We start from the raw sequence: 11,556 nt of genomic DNA on the forward strand, positions 1-11,556 counted from the left end.
TACAGCAAGATGAAAGTTTTATTGGTTCAAAAAATGAAACTTTAACTTATGATAGTGCCTTGCTTTTGTAATTTGCTAGAAAAAGCTAAATTATTGAGCAAGTTAGCTTCAGGAAATAAATTCAGTAAGTTTGATATATCAACATTGCGTTTAGAAACTTTCTGTGTTTCAGTGACCATGTGTGTTAACACTAACTCACCGAAGCAAAGTTATCCTCTTAGTTAAATGTGTTTTTGTCTTAGTAGTTGTGTGAGGGTCATTTATAATATTGGCCTTCTGGAGGAGGGCAAGGATGGGTGCAGACACTACTTTTGTCCTGAAATAATTCAGAATCTGGTAGAAAAGAGGAAACAAGATACTGCTTCTTGAGATGATGTTATGAGATGTGCAGATAAACTACTACGGGCAGAGTGGATTTAACAAGAAGCTGATGACGCTTAAACCTCAGGCTTGCTCAATGCAGAGGCTCCTTCCAAAGCCGAAATTTGCATTTGTAAATTTTTACTCTTTTTCTTAAAGACACCCCTCACCCCAAATTGTGTAAGTGTAAGGCCCCACAGACCTGGATCTGTCTGATCATGGGATTCCCAAGGCTACAGAGAAAGTGAGCCTTGGGTTAGAATGAATGCATTAGAGAGGATATTTGAGGGATGGACATACACTGATTGTCTTTCGTTGCATATGTGGTTTTGAATACTCCATCTATTCATCTACTCCAAGAAGGTAGATTGAATCTCAGGGAGCTGAACTGTGCCATGGCTCTCTGCTTCTGGGCATTTTTATTCCTCTACACACGGAGAACTCACAACATCTGGTAGGAGTGGGGAACATCCTCTGTCCTGTGATTTCAAATGTGGTATGGACTATGGTACAGGGGGTTGAAGACAGGATTTTGAAATAATAATAATAGTGAAATAATGCTCACTGGTGCTGGATGTCTGATTTAAAAGTGACAGGTGCCTTGTGCCAAAGGCAAGCTATAAGGGAAAAATATGGAGGGTATGTGTACATGATTTGGTGGGGAAGTAAAGGAGAAAGGGTAGAGGGGGAATGTGGAACTGACAGGTGGAGAGGAGATGGAGGAAGCAATGGAAGGTTCGTGGTCATGTCATGTGGGCAGAGGTTATTTACTGTCAAGGACATGGGACAAGAGGCCAGTGGGGTAAACCTGAGGACCTCTCGGTGTCTTGTCACAACCACTGGAAACCTGCAGTCGCATCTACTTCACATCTGGGGATTGCTTGACCTCAGGAAGAGTTTCCTTCCTTCTACTAAACCCACTTCTCGCTGGAATGACCTTCAAAATGCACAAATGTGGCTCTGCACTTTGTTTGGGCTGCTTAAATTAGAAATTCACCAAGGTTTTTTTATTTTTTATGAATTTTTTGTAGGTGAAAGAGATCCTCGGTGTTATTCCTGCCCTATCTACAAGAAGCCAGACCGAACGGACTTGAACTACATCGCCGCCGTGGATCTCAGGACGGCCCAGTCCCCTGAACACTGGGTGCTCCGTGGGGTTGCCCTTCTCTGCGATGTCAAATAACCTGGGACGTGTCCCCCACCCAATACTTTGGAAAATGCAAGATCCAAGTGATCATAACCTTTATTCTTCTACGAGTGCTGGACAGTGTGTACATCAGGTTGATGGTGAATTAACGAACTGCATGGGTTTTCCGTACTCCTTAGATAGTTGCTTAATTACATTAACCTGTTTTGTCGTTAATGATGAATCACTGTGTTTGTTGAAAAGTTGCTTGGTGATTTAAAAGTAAAATGTACAACTTCCTAATGAAGTGTGGCCCTCAAATCCACAGTAATACATATTCTTCTTCCTTCAACTCTAAAGACTGACTAAGTTAAGCAGACAATATTTCCCTTGGAGGGATTATTCTTTTGTTAATGAGGTTCTGGTGACAGCCCGGTTTTCTAAGGTGACATGGCAAGTTTGTGCTGATTTTGCTTCTATTGCCTTTTGCATTTAGGTCAGGTTAAGAGATTTATGTTCATGGCTCAAGCAGCTAATTAAAAAGACCTTTTAAAAAATGGATGGAAATAGAAGAATGGGTTAAGAATGTGAACAGATGAATAGACAGTTCATGTAAACCTATAGAATAAATGTATAGAATAATGTTCAACCCTATTGATAATTAATAATGAAATACTGATATCTGTTAAAATAAAAAAAAAATAAAGCTAAAAGGGAATTGTTGTGAGGTCTTTGTAAAAGTGCTGCAGTCACAGATTCCTAGAACAGTGTAAATTGATCCCACGTTTTTGTGAAATAATTAAATAACTAAGCAAAGAAAAAGCCATAAAAATGTTCACGTACTTTAACCCTTATTTTCTCTCCTGGAAATCTATACCAAGGAAACCCTTTAAAAGGCTGAAAAAATTATGTATAAAAATGTATTTAACAGCAGAGAAAAAGGAAATGCCTTAAATGTTCAATAATAAGTCTATGTTTAAGGAAATTAGGAGATACTAGGCAGCCATGAAAAACAACAATGAAAATTTCGTAACATGGAAACGGTAAGCACATAGTGAAAGACATAGTTAAAAAATAGTAAGTACATTGTGATTATAACAGTAAATGTATTTGCGTGTGGACAGAGATGAGAAGATAACATGGGGAAATAAAAGCAGGTGTGACAGCATGGTAAAAGTGTCAGTTGATGAAAAGATGTAATGATTGGAAGAAAAGAATAGGAAAAAGATAAAAATCTTAGATGGTGTGTGGGGACTTCACATGGGCTTTTATTAATTAAGAAAATACTATCTAAGGAACTTTTCATATGTTTTTATTTTAAATTCTGATTATAAATTATAATAAACTGCTTCCTCTATAACCTATTGGCTAGAAAACTTGGTCAGTATTAGAATTGTGGTTTACAAATGTTGGTTAGCTTTAGATCTGCATAACTTCATATTTCTGCTGATGAAGGGTTTTATAGGAAGGAAGGGTTACAAGGAGACAGGTGTGGGTCGCTCTTGCTAGGCTCTGCTCTGTGACAAGTATCATTTTATGCTAATTATGATGAGAGTTAGGCCTGAGTGTTTCATGTGATTTCTACCCAACTTGGACAATACTGTTTTCATTTGAGCAGCTTCTTTTGGTCTCTATTAAAATATCAGTTAATTTGTATGGATTTGTGTGTAAAACAAATTTTCTCTGATTTGTGTGTAGAACAATAATTTTATTTTGAAGAACAAATAGTGAAAATGTAAAAATGACGTGAATTAATAAAAAGTTGTTAATGAATGTCTGAATTGTAATTGCTATTTATTAGCAAGGAGGTGAGTGTCATTGAGTATCCAGAAATAAGCTTTCAAAACTGGATTTTTTAAATCAAATAACTTAAAAATGTCTAATTCAGATAATTTTGAGATACACCCCGTTGGTATATATGTGTGAGCCTTGGAGACCCAAAGTAGAAAAGGACACCATGAAAACAACTAGGAATTTTTAGGAACTAATTCAGTGAGGAGTGTTGCTGAAGCAGTGATGAGCCCCTTTCTGCTTCACCTCCACCTCCCACCCCCAGCAGAAGCTCCCAGTAGAAGGGGACGCAGCATTGTACTGAATCAGGGGGCAAGGGATTGAATCTTTATTGAGTTCATTGACTCTTCCGGGTGATAGAGAGAGTCACTGACTGCCTTGGACATGGAGAAAACCACAGTGAGGGTCTTGGTGCCATGGCAGTAATAGAGTAGTCTTTTGCACCTGTCTCAATATTGATTTATTTCAATAATTATTTATTTTGTACTTCTGGTGTGTCAGGCACTCTGGTGCACTGATGGAATAATGGTGGAAAAGAAATTGTTGCAGTCCCCCATTTCATGGAATTCACGTAAGAGGACTCGACACAGAAAACAAGCAATTATTTAGGTATGTTATTTTATATGACCTCAATTTATGACTGTATAACATGACACGTGTGTGAGATACGCAGAAAAAGATATAAAGTTTAGGAGGTTAAGTGCTATGAAGGAAAATGCTGGATGCCAAGAGTGAGAAGAACAAGGGGAGCCTGCAGCTATTCAGGTGTCATGGATTAGCAGACAGAAGCCACACTACCGCATCCTTATTTATTTTTAACAAGGACATAGAACGTAACCCCAGCCAGGAGCTCCCCTGAGCTGAAGCAGAAACTGTGCTTCCTTGCCTAGCTTTTCCTGGTCCTCTGGTTCCCCTGTGCAGCTTACAGCTCCCAGTGACCCTCTCTGTGTAAGTAGGGTCCTTCCAGAATTAAGACAAAAGAGAAAATTTTGCCACATTCAGAACTGTCCCTTTCTGAGTGGGCTAACATCACCATTCCACAGCAACTTACCTCAGTCTTCTGTGAGCCACCTCAGCATCAGTGAGGCCATGTCCCCATCAGGGGACACAGCAGAGTCACAGCCCAGGTGTTCTTGGGCAACATCTCTTCCATGCACGATCTTTCCCTGCGGAGACCTAATTTGATTGCACTGTAAGGAAGGGCAGCTGTGTGGAGGTGACGGCGAAATTTAGATCTGAAGGCGAAAGGGAAAACATCTCAGACCCACGTACTGGGGACTCACCTTTTGCTCCCTAAAGGGAGGAAGTGAAGACAGCGCTTAAAGGAGAGGTGACAGGAAACCTGGCCTGGAGTGCAGGGCTGAGGAGGGCTGCTTTCTAAATGAAATTTCAAACCCTGTTATGACTGCTGCCAACTACAGAATAGTGGCTGATGGAAATCATGTGTTTCCAAGTCGCTGAAGTGAGAAGTACTTCTTTGTGTTAAATACTATTTGCAGTGGAAAAATCTTATAAAGAATTCAGCATTAAGTGACATGACAAGACAAACCACAAATGTTATAGCTAAGTGACTTGCAGGATTCTCCTGTATAGACAAAATATACAGCATCAACGCTGTCTTTATCAATGATAAGTTTTTGTTCAAAGGTGTAGCATTATAAAAAATTAGATATGCCAATGCATACTGATGATGTAGTTTATAAAGTTTTTGCGACATAAAAATCTTTAGTAATGATGTAAATAAAATACACATACACGAGCAATTTTCTGTTAAAGACATAATTTCCCCTCCCCCCAAATCTGCAGCACATTTTTTTTTTTCTTATGTCAGGCTCTGGTGAGGCGCATATTTACTTTTACATTTTAAGGACTTTTCTCTTGCAAGATTTAGGAGTCATTTTAAAAAATTATATTATGCAACTGATTACTTTTGATTAGTAGCCCCCGTCATCACATCAAAATAATGCCTCTTAAGGGTAAACAAATGGTACACTTATGTTCACAATATGGTCCTCCAGATTGGGTGAATACTTTGGAAAACCAATAAACTAATTAGTAGGTTATGAAAACATGAGGGAATCTAGTAGTTTGGGCTTGTAATTTTTCTAGTGTTCAGTTCTAGTAATTTTCAAAGTTTATGCATTCTGGTCCATTGACTGACACCTGTTCCCTGCAACATGTATATATTAAGTGTCCACAAATACCTCCAGTGAAGGATAGAAGAGAATCCAAGGTCAGCTTTAGAATCAGACGTGAGATTTGGCTGAGATGCTGTGAATCCACAAAGGCGTTCTTACCTGTCTTGAATGGTGAGCCCCATTCTCTGTTGTCCTTTAAGCACAATGAACTTCATCAGTGCAAGAGCAGAAGGCGTTGCTTGCCCGATCTGCACGCTGAAGGGCTTTTCTGGTTCTGCTCTTCAGCCTGGAGGACCATAAGGCTGAGCAGCCAGGTAGACAGTAATTGTGGGTTGAATCCTGCTCTCTCCTTTCATTTGCATGAAAAGAAATGGGAAATATGTACAGACAGGTCAGAAGGCAGGAACCTGAAGGGTGGAAGGACGTATCCTGAGTGGGGTGGGATGGCAAATAAGGAGCGTCAGGTTTCTCGTCCTCAGACACTGTTAGAATTTGATCATTAGCAATAACTCCGACAGATCAAGACAACAAATGAATAATCCCCTCAAAACTCCTCAAATGAGCCTTTAAAAAATAGCATGTTTATCCCCTAGATTTCAAAGTTTTCGTTACAAGATGCCAAAAGCATTATGACCTAATATTATAATTTCAATGCCTTAAGTGATTTATTTTGTGGGTTTATAAAAGTCCTATCAGTTCCCTTCTTTTAGGAACATCCATAAAACCACTGTGTGGGTTTGGCTAATGAGTATTCATCCTAGGTCTTCTTTGTGCCCTCTCTGATTTAGGACTCCATTTAGTTTCCCAAGGCTCTGGATTTATAGGCAAGCTTAATTGTTTCCAGGTTTGAGTTTATGCTGGGTGGGTGCAGAGCTGTGATTGGGAGTCTTGCCCTCCCTTTAATTTGCATGCCCAATGCCATTTTCCTTTGGGCTGCACGTTATTGTTCCTTGCTGCGTGTCGTATGGGCAGAGCCAAGACATATTGTGCAGGCTGATGATGTTTTATGGTACTGTTAATACCTTTCTTAATTTATTTCTTCACTTAGGCTAATATGCAGAGCATTCATATCAAATGTAATCACAAGCAGGCTTGCCTGGAAAGCCAATTAAGTTTTCCCCAATACTTTGTGCAGGAGTTGATTTTAATAAGGCCACATAGAGTGTTCATGAGAAGGGAGAAAGATTAAATGTGGTGAAGGACACGGAAGAGACTACCTGGAAAGTCACAGAAGGGGGAGATTTGTGTAAGATTCTGAAGCAAAACCTGTGCTCTCGCTGATACTGAACACTCCTCTTTACTGCCGGGCGCAGTTTAAAATTCGCTCTGCTGAGCATCACCTTGCTCCTTGCAGTCTGCTGTGATGTATCCATTTATACTTTATTTATGCAAATAAAACAAATCCCAGGACACCTGTAGAAAAAGAGCTTATAAAGCATTTTAGCGTTTTATCATTTGAAAAGTGATCATTTGCATGCACCAATGAAACTTTTTGCTATTCTAGCGATTAGTGAAAATGTTTTCAGTGTCTTCTCTTGAGAACATAATAAATTGTTATTGTTCACACCTTATATCCCCTGATACATTATACCACTGATTGCAAAGATTTATGAGGGGCACATATTTGGGACTTTAAAAAAAGGTGATCACTGTAAGATGAATTATATTCTTGGAAAACAAAAATGTTTTTCTAGGTATTAGATTTTGATTGTATTAGAAATCAGAAAATTGAGTATTAAGTAGAGAACACAGCTCACGAATATGCCTGTTTGCTTTAGCCTACTTTGGTTTATTTTTATTTGTTTGTTGTTTGCTTTCCCCATGCTAAAAATCTACGAATAGTCTGTTGTGGAAGAAAGCAGAACACATTATTTAACCATATTGGTATCATGGTAGGGTGGGGAATAAACTGATAAATTTGGGCTGAGTGTGGAATAGGGAGATAACTTTTCTAAGTTGATGTTGGAGGTGTGGAATCATTGCACATTTAATTATTTTGATCCTTCTAACACTAACGTGCTTGCATTTAGATGTAAGTATACTGTTGCTAATACAAATATGTATTATGTTCAATACACAGAACAAATATGTAATGTTCTAAAATCCATGCTTGTATGTGAATAAAAATTAACTAGCTTATTCAGGAAAATTTAAGTTCATTTTTTATATAATATGAATTGGTCTTTAGGTGAATGGTAAGAGAATGAGGAATCGTCTGGGAATTAAATAGATCTTAGCAATATAATTTCATGCCAGCCTTTTCATAATTTATAATGATATATCTTACAGAAGAAATATGACACCAGACAGAGCCTCATCATACTGTTGCCTGTGGTGTGGTTCTGTATCTTGCTGCAACGATGTCCTCGTGGTTGTACTGGGGTAGAGTCCACAGCGCACAGTCTTCGCTACAGGAGAACACTTAGGGTGAGCCGTGGCATTACATGATCTGCAGCCTCTACTGTAAATCCCAAGGTGGTCTACAGGATTATACAGACTGGGACAAACCTTTGCCAAGTTGTGAAACCATCAGATTGTGTCTTTGCGTAAAGACTCTTTCCTCTACCTTGTTGCCATCTTCAGTCATATCTTTGGTTCTCAGTCTACTGGCATTTAGATAGAGACCTAGACTTAAAGAGACATTTGCTTGCTCTGCTTCAGCTCAAAAGACTATTCTTTTGCCCTTCAGGAAACACAGCCAGAATCTTCATGGAAGCATCTTTACTATGTAGGCAGTGGTTGACCCTTGGATATCACAGGTTGTCTTTCAAATTTAACCCCATGTTGAAAGGAGAACTGTGCATCTCACACATGAGACCAAGATAGAAGTTTCAGGTTCAAACCCATCCTGACTTATTTCAATAGAAATTAATATGATTTTCTTAAAAAATGAAAAGTCCAGAATGCCAAAACCAAATGGCACCCAGGACAATAGTTATAAATCTGGAATCTCCTGGCCAATCACTCTATTTGAACATATTATTTGGCTCCAATCAGCTCACTAAAGGCTCTGTTAACCATGAGCATCTTTATAACATAATCGTGACACTAATCATAGGTACAGAGCCTACTCTGTAACAAAATGTCCATGGGAAAAAGTCAGAGTTGAAAATTAGGATGCTAATTCCCACCCTTATCCACACCTACATCTCAAGCCCTTACTTCCAGCCCTGCTGTGCTGAAGGTTCTAGTTTCTCACCTTTATCATCTGTTTGCCCAGCTCAAGTCACCTGATGGCTGTTACCGTCTGGGGCACCGCAGGAAGAGGAGTATGAGTAATTCTAGGCTCTGGAGGTCCCACCTAGAAAAATCCCTCCTCTCCAAGACACTCCTTATCCCCAGTTGGCTACCTGGGCACACCCGTTCTTAACTACTGTGATGCCTGGGAGGTAGGAGGGTGACCAAAGAAGGAGGAGCATTGGAGCCCACAGACTGGTTCAAACCCTGGATCTGTCATTTGCTAGCTGGGTAAATTTGGCAGAGTTGTTTAGCATTTCTGAGGCTTTGTTTCCTCATCTGAAAAATGGGTACACAATACTTTCCTCGTGTGGCTGTTGTGAAGAGCAATAGAGACAAATAACTAGGAAGTGCCCAGGACAAAGCAGTGCTCAGCAAAGGTCAAGTCCTCTCCCCTTACATGTTACAGGTCAATTTGTATAGAAGGAGACAGGCGGGCTGCCACTACCCGGCATGAGGACACTTCTTTAGGAGGTGACCCTGATGGTCAGCAGCTGTGGTCCTTCTTCTCCTCCTCATAAGGTATTAAGCTTAGCTTTATCTCCATCAATGCCATTCCTCCTTGTTTTCAATTTAAGAGAGAACTGATTTCTTGGCGTTCCTTTTGTTTGTATTGTTTTGATGTGAGCCCGTTTGTAAGTCAATTCCAAAGTAAAGCTTTCCAACCTCTATGATTTCTCTCTGCATGGTGTGTCATAAATATATTAAGTATGTATATGAATATGCCATTTAATGCTGTGTCTGATGCTGATGTTCACACTGTTGTCAAATGATGCTGCTTTTCCTTTGTGCTTGTTCAGTCCAGCGAGGCAGATTATTTATTTCATTCACAAACTAGTGACCATATATATGAGATGACAGAAATGAGATGTGAAATAAGCAACGGATATTGAGTTGCACTCAAAGTTACTACTTTTGTTTGTTTAAAAAAAAATCTTAATTTGTTAAAATAATGGTTCTTAACCCTGGTTGTACATTAGACTCATTTGAGGAGATTTTAAAAAATATTGATGCTCAGGTCTCACCACAATCTAATAAAATCAAAATATCTGGAGGAGGGGCGAGGGCCTCCTGTTAAAGCAGCAAGGATCGAGAACCATTAAATCATAAAAAAGTGTGAACTATTAAAAACACTCATTGATAACATAACTGGGAAACGTATTTGTGGTTCAAACAGCTTAGAGCAATTATGCAACTGAAGAGAACTGAGATGGCAAAAACTAATTTTTAAAAAGTGGTATTAGACACTGATGAATATTGATGCAAAAATCCTCAACAAAATACTAGCAAATCGAATACAACAATATGTTAAATAGATCATACACCATGATCAAGTGGGATTTGTTCCAGGGATGCAGGTACAGTTCAACATCTGCAAATCCATTTACATGATACACCACATTAACAAAATGAAGAATAAAAATCATATGATCATCTCAATAGACGCAGAGAAAACATTTGACAAGATACAGCACCAATTTATGATAAAAACTCTGAATAAAATTGGTATAGAAGGAAAGTATCTCAACATAATAAAGCCCATATATGACAAACCTACAGCTAATATCAACTTCAATGGTGAAAAAATGAAAGCTATCCCTTTAAGAACAGGAACCAGACAAGGATGCCCACTCTCACTACTCTTATTTAACATAGTATTAGAAGTCCTAGCCAGAGCAATCAGGCAGGAAAAAGAAATAAAAGAGATTCAAATTGGAAAGGAAGAAGTGAAACTGTCACTATTTGCAGATGACATGATTTTATATATAGAAAACTCTAAGGAATCCACCAAAAAACTTTTAGAAATGGTAAATGAATATGGTAAAGTTGCAGGATACAAAATCAACATACAAAAATCACTTGCATTTATATACACTAACAACAACTAGCAGAAAGAGAAATTAAGAATACAGTCCCATTTACAATTGCAACCAAAAGAATGAAATACCTAGGAGTAAACTTAATCAAAGAAGTGAAAAATCTGTATACTGAAAACTGTAAAACATTGTTGAAAGAAATTGAAAAAGACACAATGAAATGGAAAGATATTCCGTGCTCTTGGATTGGAAGAATTAACATAGTTAAAATGTACGTACTTCCTAAAGCAATCCACAGATTCAATGCAATCCTTATCAAAGTTCCAATAACATTTTTCACGGAAATAGAACAAAGAATCCTCAAATTTGTATGGAACAACAAAAGACCCCCAATAGCCAAAGGAATCCTGAGAAAAAAGAACAAAGCTGGGGGTCTCACACTCCCTGATTTCAAAATACACTGCAAAGCTATAGCAACCAAGTCAGCATGGTACCAGCAGAAAAACAGACACAGATCAATGGAACAGAATCGAGACCCCAGAAATAAACACACATCTATGGACGGCTAATTTTCGACAAGGGAGTCAAAAACAGACAATGGAGAAAGGAAAGTCTCTTCAATAAACAGCGTTGGGAAAACTGGACAGCCACATGCAAAAGAATGAAAGTAGACCATTCTCTTACACCACACACAAAAATTAACTCAAAAATAAGTTAAAGACTTAACTGTAAGACCTGAAACCATGAAACTTCTAGAAGAAAACAGAAGCAGTATGCTCTTCGACATTGGTCTTGGCACTGTATTTTCAAGTACCATGCCTGATTGGGCAAGGGAAACAATGAAAAAATAAGCAAATGGGACTACATCAAACTAAAAACCTTCTGCCCAGCAAAGGAAACTATCAAGAAGACAAAAAGACAAGCTAACAATTGGGTGAAGATATTTGCAAACCATATATGTGATAAGCAGTTAATATCCAAAATATATAAAGAAATCATACATCTCAACAACAAAAAAACTAACAACCTAATTAAAAAATGGGCAAAAGATCTGAACAGACATATTTCCAAAGAAGATATACAGATG

General features: G+C 38.5%; 1 protein-coding gene across 3 annotated transcripts in view; it reads left to right on the forward strand.

Moving 5' to 3' along the window:
• DNAH5 (dynein axonemal heavy chain 5) overlaps window positions 1-3,241 on the forward strand; it is a 261,478-nt gene extending 258,237 nt beyond the window's left edge. For all 3 annotated transcript variants that reach the window (XM_058564331.1, XM_058564333.1, XM_058564334.1), the window contains one exon: window positions 1,392-3,241. In XM_058564331.1, coding sequence (XP_058420314.1) covers window positions 1,392-1,543 — 152 coding nt within the window. In that variant the 3' untranslated portion in view covers window positions 1,544-3,241. The remainder of the gene's footprint in view (window positions 1-1,391) is intronic.
• Window positions 3,242-11,556: the final 8,315 nt, after the last annotated feature.

The sequence above is a fragment of the Diceros bicornis genome, chromosome 20 (assembly GCF_020826845.1).
Source record: "Diceros bicornis minor isolate mBicDic1 chromosome 20, mDicBic1.mat.cur, whole genome shotgun sequence".
Lineage (NCBI taxonomy): Eukaryota > Metazoa > Chordata > Mammalia > Perissodactyla > Rhinocerotidae > Diceros > Diceros bicornis.